Genomic DNA, 19545 nt, shown 5'->3' on the forward strand with positions numbered 1-19545 from the left:
TACAACCTCTAAAAAGACAATTCTTTTCTCCTGGTATAATTTACGTTGTAATTATTTTTGGCCACAAAAAAAACCCGCTAGTAGTAAAACATGCACGTGTGAACGTTTGATGCCTCATTAAGCAGAAACTTTTCTGCAGGGCGGAAACCTAGACGGCTTTTCACTTTGCAGACCATGCAGCGTTTGGGACTGTGTGTGTGTGTGTAAACAGTGCAGGTCTCAGGTTGTGCCCACTGCAAGACCACTCCGCTACCTCACCCCAGCCCCTAACAGCACCGCTACTGTGGCTTCTTGGAAGCAGTGTGGATTTCACCACCTCATTCACAAGCTGTTTTTTCTAGGGACAGTGTCAAGGTTTGATCCCGCCGTTTTACAAGTAGCCCTTTGTCTGCACGCAAAGAGCCATTCACTTAGATGAAGTGCTGGGACAGCGCCCCCTCCCTTGCTGTAAGTCAGAGTATGTTCTATCTGCGCCGCTGCCAGGCCTGATTACTCGAGCTAAACCCAGCCGAAAGGCCTGGCTTGAATCTTGTCCAAGATGGGCCAGAATAGAAGCCCAATGATTGATAGTCTGTTTTTCTTCATGCTGGCTTCTGTTTGAACACTATGGAAAGTAATACGCCATGAACAAGATAGATTCTCCGTTGTCTCGACGCACTGGGTTAAAGCAATGCTCGCGCTAATGTTCTTTGTGTCAATTCAATCTTCCCCACAGCTGGCTGAGGAGCTGCAGAGCAAGCCGCCGAACAGCGAGATCAGAGAGCTGTTGAAACTGCTGTCAAAACCCAACCTCAAGGTGAGGACACGTCGCACCTGCAAGACACCCAAACTTCCACTTGATGTATTCGCCAGCATGGCGGCGGATACCTCTCCCTGGCGGGAAGCTGTCGTGGAAAAGGATGTTCTTTTCATGCATAGCTTGTGAAATTACATTACCACTAGCATCAATCAATCACTGGTTTTATGAGGAGGAAAACCATGTTCGAAACGTTTTGTTTTTCTATTTGTTTTTTTAGGTGCGAACGGTGATTTTTACAGATTAAAAAGCTTTGCTGTACTACATAATGAGATACATTAAAACTAGACGTATTTTACTGGTTACTTGAAAATACAGGACGACACAACTTTTTCCTTTTGGTATAAATTGGTTTTAGGTTAATTGAGCGGAGGTTTCAGTTAATTTACAGATGATCCATAAGCAGACAGCGTCACGATGATCTAAGGCCGCCAAAGGTGATTGCTGTCCATCAGGTATAGATATCCTCTGATGTTGTCCTTCAGGGGATTGCCTCACACCTGAGCCCCTTAGTACAGTAAACGGTTTGCTTCAGCACTAGGTGACTAAGCGGGCATAAATAACTTCCTCCAGCTCTCTGACCTTTAAAAACTCCCAGTATCCCTCCCCCTTACCCATATAGCTCAATAATTTAGAACAGAAAAGTGGGAGTTTTTGAAGCAAGTCGGGGAATGGATTTTCCGTATTTGATTTCTCTTGAAGCAGAGGCAATTTCAGGCGGGAGACAGCTAAAATGAAGCCATTTCTGGCTTAAAAAATCGTGAGTCTCCCACCTGAATCAGGTCGTTTGGCATGTATGCTCAGCAGGCCAGGAGCGTAATGCAGGGGTGCCCCCAAACCTTCAAGAGGCCCTCATTTAGCCCAAAGCCAATTAATATCTGTGCAACTCAGGACCCCCACTACACAATCTGCATGGGGTGGGGGCATCATATTCCATTACCCTACTGCACCAGGCCGACCCAGGGAGTGAGTTAGTTGATGAGATGTCCGCACTTAGTCCTTCACGATTCTCCACGGATACCCCTCATGTACACTGTGAAGGAGCAGGGAGGTAGGGCTTCATAAAGTGGTATTGGAAACAACTTAGTTGCTTTCCTCAAGTGTCATCCTTGATAGGGTATGGACAGCCTTGTTAAAAATATGTTCTAAAAAATTATTTAATCCTGGTAATGTGCTTGTTATATACCAAGCTTTTCTCTTTATTTTTCACGAACTCTTCTGAACAGGCATATCTCATGAGAAAAATCTATTTTTAACAGACTGTTCCTCTGAAATATTCGGAAAAAATGGTAAACCAAAATTCACTTCTAAGCCAGCCCAGTTGGTGGAATTGCATAATATAAGCGTGTCTGAACACAGTACAGGGATGTGATGCAATGAAATTATATGGGTAGCACAAGAGGCCACTCAAGCTCTTTGATTTCTGTGACATCACAGTACGTGACCTTATATAATGTTTGACTCCAAATGGAGGCAAGTGTACTTTTACTGACAGAACAGGTTAAAAAGCGTACAGCTACCGTTAGCAAACATTAAATGGCAACCTTATTACAATATGAAACACATTATTACCGTTTTTTGTGTGTTTAGACCTATTTCAGTATTTGCTTTTCAGTAATTTGGATTCTTATGCAGTGAGGAAACTTTCAGCTCTTATACGATAAGTACTTTTCCTTAGCCCAGTATTTTAGGAGAAGGTTCTGGATTGGTTCAAAACTACAATGAGTACCCGGAGATCTGCACAGCATGTACTTGCTCTCCTTTTGGTAGATTTGTTTCCTCTGGTTAATAATATCTCTCTAACTTTGGTTTAACTAATTCTTTATGAAGACTTGCATGGTGTGGCAAAATTCCCTTTTGTTGAATGTCCCTGTAGCGTCCAATAAATTAATTCTGGCAGCAGTCTGTTTGGCGAAAAGGTGAGGATTGTGCCTGAAGGTCAGCATATTCAGTTGAATTTTAGTGATCCTAAGCAGTGGAGTCTGTCAGACCTGACTTTTAATGAATGCGTAGTGCAGTTTCCCTACCCTCTTTGTGTAGGTATAACCTGAGCTCACTCTTGTATTCCGTGGACATTAATACTTCTTTATGGACAAGCTTGTACCATGTTCACAGCATGCATGTTTTGTTACTTTTGTCGACATATGGCTATGTTCTGTCTCCCACCAGAAGCGCAAGAAGGTGATATGCCTGAAAACTAGCCTGTATTCCCAATTGCATATTCACATGTGCCACAAAGTGCTTAATTTGTGCTATTGGTTGCAGGAGGTGGGCACCAGAACTCAATTTCTGCTGCCAAGCCTTATTTTTCAACCTCAGACTTTGACCATGAGTAAGAGAGATACAGGAGCAGTGACAAATGGAGAAAGTGGATGTGAAAAACACTCATAAAAGGGAGAAGGGGGGGGGGAGTATCGAGTGGGCAAAGAATGAGGCTTGAGAGTCACAGCTAGTCAGCATTAGTGTCTGGCAACTGCGGCAATTGTTAGATTCCTAAGAGAAACTTTTGCCCACGCGCTTATTTTACAAATTAAGCACCGGTTGGTGTTCAACATATTAGGTCCTGTATTTGGTGGAATTTAGGTTATGCCCTGTAGAAAGGACTTGAACTATGAAATCATAATGTATAATAACTGATTTCCTCCTACATCTACATGCTTCATTTTGGTCTACTGTATCCCAGTCTCACCTGTGAAAGCCCTTGTACAGATTTCATGTAATAAGTATGCACAGTTCAGCTCTTACTACTTAAGGCGGTTCTACATTGAGACTAATTTGGCTGTTGAAAACCAACAGCAATCGAGTCACTGTCTTTCACTCAGAGAACACCATACATCACGCAACTCAACCTACAACCAACTGACATGATGGACTCAGTTACTTGCTCATAAATAGACTTGTCTATTTTGAAGCTTCACTAAAGTATTTCAGGTTAATTCACACTTTAGTATGTCTACACTACATTGCGTTCCTCCTTGGTGGTATGATTCTGTTTTTTTTAGTTTTTTTTTTTAGTACATTAAAGTTACCATGTTATTATTGTGTTGTTAACCTTAGACATAGAAGCTGAGAGCTGCCGTTCCCCAATGGAATACTTTTAGCTGTGTTCATGTTGCTTACTTTCTGCTGAGATTTCACTGCAGCCGACTGGCTTTAGTGAACCTGAAGGAAGCCAAACCTCTGTGCAAGTCTGTTTGCAATAGGAAATATTTTTGTTTTAAGAGTAAAAGTCTGGGTTTTATAGTAGCTAAAAGAAATGATGAAAGTCACTACAAATCACTAAAAATATTTTAAAGAATTGAGCACATTTTTAACATAGCATTTGACTGGTCAGCCACATTAGCACAGACTGCTGCTGACTGAAATGCTATCAACATAGCAGTTCCTCAGTCCCCTTACAGAAAACCTACTACAAATGACAGATTGCACATATCATGTAGACCTCATAACTTAAGATATGCTAGAAAGGTTTGCATCCATAACTATTGTGGTGTAGCCTATTCTGTCTAAAGCCCACACATTCTTTCGACCTGAAATACCCCTACTGTGAGTGAGGCAGAGTGATTGAGAGTATGAGACCTTCTACAGGATCGAGTAGAAGCTGTGGATTGGCTGGGCGTAATGAGGTGCTTTGACTTCTAATTGCTTCTGATCTAACACAACGGTGAAAGAATGTTGATTGGATGTGAGCTTAAAGTGGAATCTGTATGTGATTTGTTAATGTATGCTGTCAGTGTTTCTGAAATGTTTGGGCCATGTTCGTTAAACAGCATAGAAAGTAATTATAGTCTCTGGCGAAGTGATTGCACAGGTCTGGGAATGAGTTGGTGTAGACTTTCTTTCAGAAGGACGTTTGAGAGAAAAAACTCAGAGTGAAGCTTAATTAGAGGATCTCTATGAAACGCCTGCACAGAGCTGGGCACACTACTTTTCATCTGTCTGAAAGGGTTCAGAGAAGAGTTTGTCAGGTCCCAATACCAGACATCCAACCTATGGTTGGGAATAGTGCTTCCCCAATGAGCAGGTTGATTTCCTCACCAACAGAGTTCATGTGGCCTTTATTCAGATTACTTTGCCTGCAGATGCTGGCAGATTTTTTTCGTAGCCCACATCCAGAAACCAACTATTAGCAACGAAAATCATCATATTGATAATTCTAAATTGTGGACTGATAGGCAGTGTCTAGTTTTTTGATAACGTTGGAAGCTCTGTGCCAGAGGGAGAACATCCTTTCTTAATATTTTTTTTATAAAATAAATTGCCTGGGTAACTTTTAAATTGTATGAAGTTTCAAGCATTCGTATGTTTCACAGACAGGAACTGGCATGTTGAACTGTAAAATCAGTGGTATTCCCCATACCAAAAGCAGTCCATGTCCTTGATTTCCTTTCCCTAATCCTTTGTGTGTCTAATTAAGGTCAACAAGAATATCGGCCATTTTATAAAGAAATACATCATACTGTCACGCAGGGGCTTGTGTTCTCGCTGCCAGACAGGTCAGCGATTCTTGGTGTTGAAGATGGGCAGGAGAGGGCTTTTCCCCTTAGATAGTGGCTTGGGTGGAGTAGGATATCCCTTTATTACACGTGTCCTGATTCAAATCTCTGTTATGGCTAAGAGCACGGTCGGCATACGCATCAATAGCCAGTGTGCTAGCTAGCGCAGTTGAATGAGCCATCAATTATAGTGACTTTGCAGTTAACACTGCCCAAAAAAGCCACCCTAGTAATGACATAGCAGATATGATGCCACTCTTTATAATGCTGCACATTCAATTTTACAGTCATTATTCTTTTTTTGATACTCCATTATAAGGGTGTCACCCATAATTTTTACACTTTCAAGTACTGCACATGGTCAAGTGGAAACACTTTTTTTTAATTTGTTTTTTTTAACTAGGCAGTTCTTTTATCTTATATTTGTTTCAAGAAACACTGCTGGGTTTCTAAACAGAATATGAAGACGAATCCTATGTTGAATTTACACTCTGAAGTTTGTAAGATGTTTATCAACCATGGCTAATGGAATAACATGTTTATCCTCATTTTTCCACCTGACACATCTAGCTTCATTCGGTCATCATTATTTATTTTTTAATCTAACATTCGGTTATTACTCTTATTTCATATGAGTACCTAATGAATTAGTGATGGAACCAGCGTTAGACTGCTAAATGTACACATTTGTACTGTTCATTTACCAACTGCAGGTAATACCTTTCTGTCACGGACCAGTCTCAGCAAAGATTACGATTCTCAGTGTGAGGAAGCACCTTCTAGAAAAGTAAAATTAATGTGGCATAAGCTCATACGCCCGAGTAGTTTAACAAGATAGATAAGTATGGCAATAGAGTCAGTAAGTCAGACAGGAGATGGGCCTTTCAGATGTTCCATGGATCGTGTGCCAATACTTCTTTCTTTCCTTTGCAGATATTCAGGGCAGTTTAGCAATGATTTTGACTGTCGACATAAGGAAACAGCTTCTCAAAAGCTAAAATGCATCATACAAGGGCTTTCCCTCCCCAGGACCATGCTTTTCTTCCGCTGCTTTAACTAGAACTACACTGCCTTCAGAAAGTTATCTTTGGAAATTTCCACCATTAGGGACATTTGGCCTAAATTCCTCATCATTCCCAGGGAACATCCTTTTTCCTTTACAATTACTTTTGGCCAACAACAATTTAAAGGTGGACAGACCAGATACGAGGAAAAATTGGGATGGAGTGAGAGGAGCGGAGTTGATAGAAATGAGCTGGGTGTGGGTAAATACAAGTACACATTCCAACGTAACTCTTGCTGGTGTTGGAACATTTTCATCCTTCACAGGAATCCGTACCCTTCGAGGTGGATGAATCTTTGGGCCAAGTAAGTGGTGTGGTAGAACTATTAACACATTTCCACACAAACCTAATTAATTTAAACACCATGACCAATGTGACCACGGAAGGAAAACTTCAGTCGGAAATTAAGTAAAGGGTTTTATTATAAACACAAATGTAGTCATGTAGACTATTCACAATACCAAATTATAAAAAATAGATAATAATCACCAAGGGTTGACCAAGGTGACAAAATAAGTTCAGGTGAACTAATATTAACAAAACTAAACATTCAAGTTGAACAATAAATATTATTAAAAGAAATATCTGAGATGCAGAAATTAAGCGTTGCTCAGGGTTAGAATCAGTCAGTTCAATTTAGCAGAGTTATCATTTAGGTTGGGCAGTGAGAAATCCTACAATAACCAAATCAGGGAAATATAGTTAACACATAATTGTCTCCTGTCACTGGATAATTTGTATAGACCAGATGCTCAACAAGCGTCTGTCTGTCCTAAATCATGTATCACAATTATCCATGTAAAAAACATAAGCCCAAAATTCTGAATAATAGCACTTTAATCTCAGAAGAGTGCCCATGCTGACTTTTGCGAGATACTGATTTATGATTTGCAACAAATTAGCTTTTATAACCTAAGAATACATTTGTTTGAAAAGGAATTTTAAATCTGTTTAAAAAATTAATGTTGTGTTGAATCAACACGCTTCAAATGCTTGAAAAGTATAACAGTTGCAAATGCATATATTCTTGGCCTGTGTTTAGTGATCATCAGCGGAATAAATGGAAGCAGAGTGTTAAGTTTTATAAGTAACACATGCTGGCATGTGAGCACATTTGGCCATTTTCTGTTCCTTCTCGTTTAAGAATGTGTTGACAGGCAGCACAGATAGAACTATAATTGCTCTGAATCTTCTTTTAGACTTTCAGGGTTTAAGCAGCGGGTTCAAAAAGAGCATTTATTAAGGTTGTCACCTCTTGGTCTTGAGTTTTCACACTGTAATAAAAATCACATTTCCAATTAGATTTTAAAAAAAAGGAGAGATCTATAGAAAATGTCAGATCCTAACTTGGATATGTTTATGCATCAGATATGGAATATGGTTCTCTCCAAAATGAGTGTTTATTTCTTATTTACTTTCTGAAAAATAAGTTTTGTAATATGCAATTGGTGGCCTGTTTTAAGATTGTTTTCTGTAGTTTTCTAAAGCAAGACAATATCTTACTCGAGCTATTGGAGTCCTATATGTTGAATGATATCAGGTGTACTTGAAGTTTCCTCTATGAATAAACTGTTATCATTTCACCTGCCAGATTGGGGAAATATGTAAAATGTTTCCACAACTAGAAAATGTAAAACAGTAGTGTGTATATACTCTTGCCCTCCCCCAGGCCACCTTCCATGAAGCCTGCCACAGCCACTACTTCATCTTTTGCCCTGGTTAAGTAGGCCTCAGAATTGATATTTGGGGCAAATGTTGTAGTTCATATGTGCTCACCCAGTTGAAGACCACTGACCCTCGGGTAGGTCGCTCCCCTGCTCACGCAGGGCCTCCAGTCCCTGACTGCCTTCCTCTCCTGTGAGTGTGCTCCCCCCTTCTTGCCGTGCGCCGTCCTCCCCTCTCAGCCCCTCCTTTTTAGTAGATTTTAGTAGGCTCTTGTTCCCTTTTCGCCGTCTTGCCGCTTTTTCCCGCCGCTCCTACTGTGCTTTTCCTGCCGTTTTTTGCCGCTCTTTTTTGCCGCTCTTTTTTCCCGCTTCCAGCTCCCCTGCCCGCCCACCTCCCGCCTCCCAGCTGAACCCACCTCCCCACCTACCCCTTAAATGGCGGCCGCTGCGAGGCAGAGGTAGCGACCACTGACCCTCGGGTAGGTCGCTCCCCTGCTCACGCAGCGCCTCCAGTCCCTGACTGCCTTCCTCTCCTGTGAGTGTGCTCCCCCCTTCTTGCCCGTGTACCCCGAGTGCTTGTGCTTGTGCTGACTAAAAATCCCTTTTCTCTCCTTGTATCCCGTGCGTGTGCCCCCGAGTGACTGAAATTCCCTTTTCTCTCCTTGTATCCCGTGCGTGTGCCCCCGAGTGCCGTGCGCCGTCCTCCCCTCTCAGCCCCTCCTTTTTAGTAGATTTTAGTAGGCTCTTGTTCCCTTTTCACCGTCTTGCCGCTTTTTCCCGCCGCTCCTACCGCGCTTTTCCCGCCGTTTTTTGCCGCTCTTTTTTGCCGCTCTTTTTTCCTGCTTCCAGCTCCCCTGCCCGCCCACCTCCCGCCTCCCAGCTGACCCCGCCTCCCCACCTACCCCTTAAATGGCAGCCGCTGCGAGGCCGCGCCGCGGGCGCGCCTAAGGCAAGCCCGTCTGCGCCCGTCCGTGCCTGGACCGCGCCCAGCGCCCGAACCCCTGCCCCCCGCACCCCCCGCTTGACCTATGACTCCGCCACCCTCGCCAACCTCAACCCCGGCCGCGCGCCGGGCTGCTACCGCGCCACCCCGAAACGAACCCACGGACCCTTCACCTGCAGCAACTGCCGCTTCACCTGCCTACGGACCCACACCGCCACCACCAAGAACGACGCCCCCGGAAGCAACCTCGAATGCATCCTGGTCAACACCCGCTCCGTCCACAGGCACGCCATCGAACTGTGGAACCTCATCAACTCAACGAACCCAGACATCGCCTTCCTCACCGAGACCTGGATGAACCCCTCCTCGGCACCCGACATCGCCATAGCCATCCCCGACGGCTACAAAATCATCCGGAGAGACCGCTTCAACCGCACCGGAGGAGGCATCGCCATCGCACACAAAAGCTCCATCAGCATCTCGACCCACACCGACAACTCACTTCCCGACGCCGAACACCTCCACTTCGCGATCCACATCGACCCCAAGACAACCCTAAGAGGCACCCTCATGTACAGACCACCAGGACCCCGCACCAAGTTCAGCGAAGACATCGCAGACTTCGTCAACCCCCACGCACTCTCATCCTCCAACTACATCCTCCTAGGAGACCTCAACTTTCACCTGGAGAACCACACCGACAACAACACCACCGCCGTTCTAGACAACCTCGCCAACCTGGGACTGAAACAACTGGTCAACACCCCCACCCACTACGCCGGACACACGCTCGACCCCATCTTCTCCTCAAGCAAACACATCACCTTCAGCCACACCACCGAACTCACATGGTCGGACCACAGCTGCGTCCACTTCAGCTTCAAGAAAACCACCGTGCATCACCACACCCGGCAACCACCAAAAAGACACTGGAACCGAATCACCACAGAACAACTCGCAGCAACGCTCTCCCTGAACCAACCCACCAGCACCAGCAACCCCAACGAGGCCGCCAACAACCTCACCAACTGGATCTCCGACTGCGCCAACCTCCTGGCCCCTCTGAAGACCCAAACCAACACCAACAACCACAAGAAAAACTCCTGGTTCACCACCGAACTCAAAAACTCCAAGAAAGAATGCCGCCTCCGCGAGAAGACATGGCGCCTCAACCCGACAGAGGAAAACCTGACAGCTCTCAAGGACACCACCCGCCAACACCACCAACGCCTCCGCACCGCACGAAAAACAGCCTACCAGAACAGACTTGACAACAACGCCCACAACAGCAAGGAACTATTTGGCATCGTCAAAGAGCTCTCCAACCCGGACGCAGAAACCAACCCCATCCCTCCCTCACAGGACCTCTGCGATTCCCTCGCGACCTTCTTCCACCGTAAGATCGCCGACATCTACAACAGCTTCACGACCACCAACATGAACCCGCTCCCGGAAGCCGCAAACGACATCTCCACCATCCTCGCCTGGAACCCTACCACCACCGAGGAAACCACCCGCGTCATGAACTCGATCCACTCAGGATCACCCTCCGACCCCTGTCCTCACCACATTTACAACAAGGCCGACAACATCATCGCACCCCACCTCTGAGACGTCATCAACGCCTCCCTCACCACCGCTACCTTCCCTGAAAGCTGGAAACACGCAGAACTCAACGCCCTCTTAAAGAAACCTACAGCAGACCCCACCGAACTCAAAAACTTCCGGCCTATCTCCCTCCTACCGTTCCCCGCCAAAGTGATTGAGAAAATCATCAACGCTCAACTCACCGCCGCCCTGGAAACCTCCGACTCCCTCGACTCCACTCAGTTCGGATTCAGGGCCAACCACAGCACCGAAACCGCCCTCATCGCAGCCACGGACGACATCCGAGCCCTGACCGACAAGGGTGAAACCGTGGCCCTCATTCTCCTGGATCTCTCTGCAGCCTTCGACACGGTCTGCCACCGCACCCTGATAGACCGCCTCTGCAGCGCCGGCATCAGAGGCAAGGCCCTGGAATGGGTCATCACCTTCCTCTCCGGAAGGACCCAGAGAGTCCGCCTCCCCCCCTTCAGATCCGCAGCCACGGAGATCATCTGCGGCGTACCCCAAGGATCCTCCCTCAGCCCCACCCTATTCAACGTCTACATGACCCCCCTGGCAAACATCGCACGCAAACACGGACTCGACATCATATCCTACGCCGACGACACCCAGCTCATCTTATCCCTCACCAACAACCCCACATCAGCAAGGACCAGACTGCACGACGGCATGAAGGAAGTAGCGACCTGGATGACAGACAGCCGACTGAAACTGAACACAGATAAAACGGAGGTCCTCATCCTCGGCCCTAACCCCTCCGCATGGGACGACTCCTGGTGGCCCCCCGCCCTAGGCAGCACTCCCCAACCACGCACGCAACCTCGGCTTCATCCTGGACTCCTCCCTCTCGATGACCAGACAGGTCAACTCAGTGACCTCAGCGTGCTTCAACACCCTCCGCATGCTCCGCAAGATCTTCCGCTGGATCCCCATCGACACCAGGAAGACCGTCACCCACGCCCTCGTCACCAGCCGCCTGGACTACGGGAACACTCTGTACGCCGGCATCACCACCAAGCTGCAGAGGAAACTTCAACGGATCCAGAACGCCGCAGCACGACTCATCCTGGACATACCTCGCCACCACCACATCTCCGGACACCTGAGAAAACTCCATTGGCTCCCGGTCAACAAGAGGATCACCTTCAGACTCCTCACCCACGCACACAAAGCCCTCTACAACCTCGGACCCAAACTCATCAACTCCCGCGTCTCCTTCTACACTCCTCCGCGCACTCTGCGCTCCACCGGTCAGGCCTTGGCAGCCGTTCCCCGCATCCGCAAAACCACCGCCGGAGGAAAATCCTTCTCTTTTCTGGCAGCGAAGACCTGGAACTCCCTGCCCAGTCACCTTCGCGCCATACCCGAACACCTCCCCTTCAGAAGGCAGCTCAAGACCTGGCTCTTCGAGCACTGACCCCCTCCCCCCCAGCGCCTTGAGACCCTTATGGGTGAGTAGCGCGCTTTATAAATGTGATTGATTGATTGATTGATTGATTGAAGATCAAGGGCATGGTGTAGGGAAAACCTTGTGCCTCCGCTTTGTTGTCTATCATGGTTATTCGAGATGTATGATTTCAGACTCGGGACCTTGCCTTGTTCTGTTTGGGAATGGTTTGTGTTTTAGGATTTTTTGTATATCTTTCACAGACATTGCATGCGCTGTCTCTTTGAGTCATGTTAACTGTTGGTGGGCTTCAAAGCTGTCCATTGCGTACCATTGGTGGACTTCAAAGCCACTCTTAATTGCTTGCTTCCTGCTGGCCAATTCTGCCATCAACTAGTGTGAGACCCTCCCTTACAGTATGGCCCAGGTATAGCAGAGCTATTTTTAAAATCTTTTTTGTTGAGACATTCTACAGAAATCATGCTTTGTAACTGGCTCTGTTGTCTGCTCCCTCTGACCATCTGTTTGCTTCTTCCCTCTGTTTTGCCCCTCCCCCCCATTGCCAGCCACCCACCTAGCACAATAAATTAGCCAGATGCCTTTGCCCTGTTCTGCTTCATGAATGCCTTTGACCTTTGATTTTTGTTGTTGTTTTTAGACAGCAAGAGCTCGACCCCAAGATACTGACGCATTTAACACAAGGAGACATTCATTTAATTCAGCTTGTTTTCCTTGTGGCTTCCCGGTGTTGGTTGCTGCCTTGTTGTAGCTTTCTTCTGGGCGCTTGTACCCTCGGCCCCTCCATCCCGCATTTTTCTTGTTTTCAGGTACTGATTGTCTCTGTGTATTTGTAGCAGCGCCACCGAAGAGCCTTCCAACGTTTGTGTTACTCCATAGAGGGGAATCTCGCTCTATCTGCATGCTCTTGTTGCCTGGTGTGTATTTTACTATTTTACTCCCTGACTTGATTCGCGCTCACTGCCCCAAGTGCATGTTTTTTTTACAGGCGCCTACCTTGTTACAAGTCCACAGAATGTCATTTAGCCATTCTGATGTTTTTACTCTATGGAAAAAGGTTTATTTTATTGCGCATCTTCTGAATGTTGTCAGTGTGGGTTTGTAATCCGCAGTATACACTGCACTTGGGTGGCAGGCTCTCCAGCTGCACTACCTATAGTGGAATATTGACAGAGGGGTTTACCATTCAGGCCTTAAATGAGCCTGCTGCTTAGATGCTCGTGTAACTCGTCCCCGTTAGGCTACAGTCACATTAGGTCAGTTTACTGGTTTGAGCTCCTGCTGCAGTAACATTTGTAACCTGCAGGATCAAAAGTTAGTATTTTGGTGGTATCCACTCAAACTTTCATTCTTCTGAATGAGGGCCACGGATTTGTGCAGTGTCTGTGACTTAGATGCCAATATGCTATCCCATTGCAGCGTGGCGAGCGTTCTGCTTAAACAGTCGAGAGAGGATGTGGTGTGTAATGTAACTGGTGCTCTTGTAAAGCACCCCGGTACGTTCGGTTCTAGTTCCTGAAATATAAAAGCGGAAAAAATAAACGGTGTGTCTGCATTCAGTTGCCCATCATTGATTGGAAGGGCCCTAGTTTTGCAGCTCCAGTGAACCGTTTGAAGTGGGGAACGTCTGCCTCCTGACTCGCAGCACTTGCACCGGTGGAGATCTACAACCTTCTGAACGCATCATCCGATGTTTTTTATTCCACAGCAAAAGTCTGTATTTCGTGCATCGTCTGATTGCTGTCAGGGCAGATTTGTAATCCGCAGTGCGCTCCGTTTATAAATTTGTACGAAATACCCTTTGTCTGCATTAACGTCCGCCTCCTGTAAAGTCCTACACATTTGGAGTACATGGTTGGAAATGGCTCATCAGTTTTGCAATGCCAGTACGAGATAGCTCGCTATGTTAGTGCGTGCAGCCCTCAGAGTACGCATTGCACAAGTGCAGTACAAATGGGATATAATGCAGCACTCTGCTATGAATGAAGCTGTGTAACAATTAACGCCTCAAGATTAGCAGTAAGCACTACAAAAAGACGTTTTTATAGGTGACTTCTTACGCTCATGTTCCACGGTGGCTGGTCGTGAGCTCTCGATGTATAAAAATAAATTATTATTAGTGTCTCATTGTGGTGTTTCACTAAAGTATCAGCCAATAGGTGCAAGTAAGGACAGACATTTCTAGGGAACATATGCTATCTTATGAGACAGAAATTGATATTTCTGACCAATTTAGCTCCTTCACATGAGGCAAACTAGTTTGTTTTCAAATCCGGAGACTTCCTGGTAGGCTGATGCATTCGAAAAACTGGTGGAGTTGGAAAAGAACCAATCAGACTTTAACAAAGAACATTGTTCTGTATTCTACAAAAGACCCGATAATCAGTTTGCATAGAAGATTTGAATGGTGGGCTACGCATATTGGCCCAGTGAGTTGATCAAATGCAGAACACAAACAAAACGTAGTGAACTGAAAATCACAATGTCAGATACCGGCAAGACTTGCCCTTCTCACCTTCCCGGACCGGTTATGTTACTAACTATTGATAAACAGTCCCCCATGGGCCTCCTATGCGGCATTGTAGTAGAACCCCCCACTCATATGTAGGGCTGTGGGTAGCAGGGGAGGTTCATAGGGCAGGGTTTCCTGGTACCCTATGTATAGTGGATTATTGACAAAGGGGTTTAACGTTCAGGGCCTAAACAAGCCTGCTGCTTAGATGTTCATGTACCCTGTCACCCCTAGGCTACAGTCACAGTAGGGTCGTTTAGTGGGCTGAGCTCCTGTTGAAATATTTATGGAACCTGCAGGAGGAAAAGTTTGTGTTTTGGGGTTGCCCAAGCAACCTACTATTTGGTGCCTTGCGTTCCCCGGAGAGCCCGGGGGGGTCTCATAGTACTGAGATACACTTTAACTCTCAAATCACAAATTTTCAGTTACTATAACTACGATGTGAAACCACTAAGCTAATGAGCGAAAGATTGTCTCAATGCAGTTTTACAGCGTCTAAGGCCTTTTTTGTAACTTCCACTAATCAGAGATACTTGCGGAGCTCAGATATGCACCTGCTCCTAGAGCATTACAACAAAGATGGTAAAGGTAGCAACAAACTGTCCCGTGGACCCAAGCAACACCTATGCAATGAGGCCTTCAAGTTAAAGTCTGTGGGACCATTCAGGACATTTAAATTCTGCTTCTATAGAGCCAGAGAACCAAAGAACCAAACAGTGGCATTTGTATAATTTGAAGGGCCTGGGTGGTAAGTGTAAATATCAATAATGAAGCAGAGATTCATGGCAACTGACACATTTGCATACATTTGCAGAAAAAATAGTGTGAATTGTGGCAATGTATTACCAATTTAAAGTAAATGTATCTATCTGCGTAGATATGCCCCTGATGGCGTATATTCAATCTGAAAGGAAAATATGGATGCCAGCTTAGGCAGTCAGGAAGTCATAGATTCCGAATGGTAATTACAAGAATGAAATAGGTAGAAAGTAGGAACAAATTGTTTGAGAATGAAAGCATCCCAAGAATGGTTATATGGTTTTAGGCAAGTTCTCTGGGCCGGCAGCTCTAGCTAGAGGGCCAATAACAGGGGCAACAAGGAGCAGCCTTGTCTTGTCCCCTGGTCTATTCTCACTGTGTGATTCTTGACACTAAATTTTGCAGTGGGATTATTGTATACTGCAATGCTCATCTGGGTGAAGTGATCGCCTGTTCCCACTGTCCGTCAGTACCACTTTCAGAAAAGGCTCTATCTCTGATGATAAAATGTAGGATTTTTTTTTATTTTGTACACCCTTCTGTTAGAGTTCAATCTAGATGATTTGGTTGAAGTGTGTCCTGTAAATGCTGTTGCAATCTGCTGGCTAATATTTTAGAGCATATGTTAGTCGACGTTCAGTAAAGAGATTGGCCTGTAAGAGCCACAGTTTTCTTGGCCTTTCCCCTTTTTAAGAACTGGCACCCTCGCCTCAGTCATACATGGCATGAAGGCCTCAGTCATAGATGGCATGAAAGCACCTCTGATCTAGGTTAGTAAATAATTTGTTGTTATTGGGAGCAGGCTCTGCCAGTGGCCCATGTGCAAGACCAGGGAGAACCAGTCGAGGCCTTGGATGGCTAAGGGCCTTTTGTGGCTGAAATAATTTCCTTTGCTGGTATGGAGACTTCTTGCATGGCAGCTTAATATGCGATTAATTTTCTAATCTAGAGCCCTGCTGACATTGTCCAATAGATTATCTAGTCTGTCGGTTCAGCAGTGTAAAGGAGCTGATAGAATTATACAAGTGCTTCTTACTTGGTGAATTCATACGTTATAAGTGTGACGTCTGGGACTTTAATAGCTAGAATTTGAAATTAGATACTTCTTCCGACACTTGACCATTAGTGGTTTCCCTGCCTTGTTACCCCCTTCTTATATTTTTGTTGGATTTGTGCTAGAGGGTATTCATCTTTGGTAATCTCTAGAAGTCTTTGTTGGCCCTGGCCATGAATTATCTGACAACGTATCTTTTGAGAGAGAGTTTTCTTATGGTTCTCTTCAAGCTTCTGTAAATTGGATCACAAGTCTTACAAGACCAACCCATGAAGACCAACCCATGGGTCTTAGCTTGCCTAGCAGTTTCTTCTACACATGAGCCCCAGAATATGACTTTCCATCCTCAGTACCAGATCATTGCCTCACTGCGTTCTCCTTTGTTGTTATGGAGTAAGACATCTTCAATCTTAGTCTGTAGTGCATTTATTCCTACCTTATCCTTAAGTAGATCATTATTTAACCACCATCATGGTGATCCACCCTGATCTGTCCCTTCGATTGACAGTTCAGGTCTGATGGGCTGTGGTCTGCATGGGAGACAACTCCAATCTCAGTCCCTCAAACTATATGAAATAGTAGGTGGCCACAAAGCATGAAATCCGTGCTGGCACATGAACTATGCAATGCCGATTAATGGGAGTCGTCTCTTTTTCTTGTGTTGCTGACCCCAAATATTTACCAGACCAGATTGCTCAGAAAGTAGCACCCTGCCGCCAGAGGGTCTGCAGTGCCTCTCTCTTTGTAAATTGAAAGATTCTTCACTCCGCCCAAGACTATTTTCCTATCTCCTTCCGTCAGCATGGGTAGTATGGGGCCAGAGGCCAGTTCTGTGTGCCTATAGATTGTGTGGTTGATGAAATCATCTTGTTGTTGCTATGCAGCACCTCAGTGTGTCATTAAGCAGCAACCATTGCTCCTCATCTTTTTGGGCCTCCTCAACCAAAAAGCACATGTTTTCCCTAGTAGAATGCCTGTCCCCTTGGTTCAATATTGGCAGAGGAGTAGTATTGTTGTGGAAAAGCATGGGATCACATCTGCCATGTATCCCTGCCTACAAGGTGTGTCTTTTGGGTAAAATTGATACCTCCATATAGGTTTGTTGGGGCCTTTAAACCCCCATTCTTTTAACCAGGCAGCTGAGACCCTTGCCATTGGAAGATATTAATATAAAATGCGTATACATGCAAAGAGCTTCCTAATTGTGTGCCATTAGCCCTAGGGATCCAGCCCTGTCTGCCCCTGGGTAGATGTCATTAGTCTTGTGTAAGGGAATCTGTAGGCAACTGCCTATTTATTATTCCGTTTGGTGTATGCTAAGTCTCAAAGTCTAACACGTTCCAGTTTAACCTGCCTTTCTACAGAGGGGGGAGTGTCAGATTTCTAATGTTGCAGAATTGAGAGAGTGAGCAGTAGACCTAGTGGCAAAAATAAAATGCCTCCCTGGACCTGATAAATCATTGTCATTTCTAACATATCCAAACAGAATAGTAAATGTGTCTGGAACGAGATTATTTTCTAAGCATAAGTCTAAAAAAGGAAAACGGCTCTTCCCAAAACAAAGTAAGGTGGTGGCAGGTTACTGACGCATGTTCCAAGTCCTCCAACCTATTGTTATGGCATCTGAAACAACTGAAAGGCGAAGCTGGAAAAAGCGTATTTATTATTTCAGGAGTGTAGTAGAGCTGCCCCCTTGAACAGAAAACCATCATTCTGAAGTTGGCAGCTCTAAAAAGCTTATGACTGAATTCGGAGATCTCACACCACTCAGTCATTGTATAAAAAATACTAGAAAACAAGGAAACTTGTGGGTGCAGTCACCTGTACCAGATTCCTATACCTGTAAGACTATGCGTAAACAGAATATTTAAAACTGTATCCACCTTCTCGTCTAGTACCGCTGGGTACTGCTGAAATATTCTTCTGATCTTTATAAAGCTAAACTAAAGCACACTAAAATCATTGATGTCAGAAGAATTTAGCTTAAAGCCAAATGAAGAATTGAAACCTGTGTCATTCCATTTGTTTATATTATTACAAGAAAGAAACCAGTCCTGTCTTTTGCAGTCTTTGAGTGTCAAATAAACATGACACTCATATGTTGTGCTCAATCAGGGTTTTATTTTTACGAAAATAAAGCTCAAAGTTTGTTTTAAGACGTCGTCTTTGGCAGGTGTTTGGGGGGAAGCAGGTGAATACATATCTGAGGACCCAATCATTGTTTAGAAGAGATCATTGCTAAAAAAAAAAGTGGTAATACAGGCATGGGTAAATTGTGATAAAATGTCAATTAAAGCGGTCTGGTAGTAAAGCTGTAATTGTGGGAAGGTCATCCCACCTAGCTTTTTATTTAGTTGTAAACTATTTAACAATAGGCGAGCACACTGATAGCAAATAAAATTCGAATCAGTGTGCCAACTAGGTTAATGTATGTTTTTCTTGATTCTAAAGTAGCCTCTAAATCATGCCTTCTGTGTATAGTTTGTTTCTACATCCCAGAGACTAGGGACAGGATATTAGTATATTTGTAAATAACCAAGGGTTTATTGAAGGCAACCAGGACCTATCCTCCTGGAAATTGTAATTTTGCCAGCTTCGAATGCATTTTTATAATTGACGCTGAAGCATCTGAATACACATTTGTTTACTGTATTCAGTAATTCCACGAAAAAGCAAGTGCTTGAAGTATACCAAGTAATGAGGAAAAGTTTACCCAATCAAAAGCTGTTTCAGGATCGATCATAATTATTGCTGATTTATATTTCTTTTGTGAAAAATAATCAATGGCATGGATCAAATAATTCTTATTTGCAGATATAAATCTGATAGTCATGACACCATTTTGATCACTACGGATTAATGTTGATGTGACTGATATAAAATGATTGGCCGAAATTTTAGTACAAAGTTTATGGTCTGCATTCAATAGGGTAATGGGAGTTTGGGTTGTTAGGGGGTTTACCACTCTCCAAAAAAACTGAGTATTTTAGCCTTAGAGAAGGAAGCTGAAGCCTTCTCCCTAAGTATAATCATTTGTAATTAATAATTTTAATAAGACTTACTGCTGTTGGAGGACAAAATTCTTGATACACCTCAAGGGTAAACCATTGCTTGTAGTGACTTTTGCATTAGCTGACTCATCTGATACCGGTCTGCTTTTGGAACAAGTCATTATTATTTACCTTTGTTTGTTGGTCCAAAAATAGTTTGGGAAGTTGTTTTTCCTTTACATATTGAAAAATTA

The 19545-nt window shown here is 44.6% G+C and overlaps 1 protein-coding gene across 5 annotated transcripts in view; it reads left to right on the forward strand.

Annotated features, from left to right (window-relative positions):
• The window catches only part of MPP7 (MAGUK p55 scaffold protein 7), a 1064688-nt gene that overhangs the window by 627655 nt on the left and 417488 nt on the right, over window positions 1–19545 (forward strand). For 4 of the 5 annotated variants that reach the window (XM_069211307.1, XM_069211311.1, XM_069211308.1 and 1 more), the window contains one exon: window positions 716–796. The exons of the other annotated variant lie outside the window; for it this stretch is intronic. In XM_069211307.1, the coding sequence (XP_069067408.1) occupies window positions 716–796 (81 nt within the window). The remainder of the gene's footprint in view (window positions 1–715; window positions 797–19545) is intronic. 5 annotated transcript variants of the gene reach the window in all.

Source organism: Pleurodeles waltl, chromosome 10, assembly GCF_031143425.1.
Source record: "Pleurodeles waltl isolate 20211129_DDA chromosome 10, aPleWal1.hap1.20221129, whole genome shotgun sequence".
NCBI lineage: Eukaryota > Metazoa > Chordata > Amphibia > Caudata > Salamandridae > Pleurodeles > Pleurodeles waltl.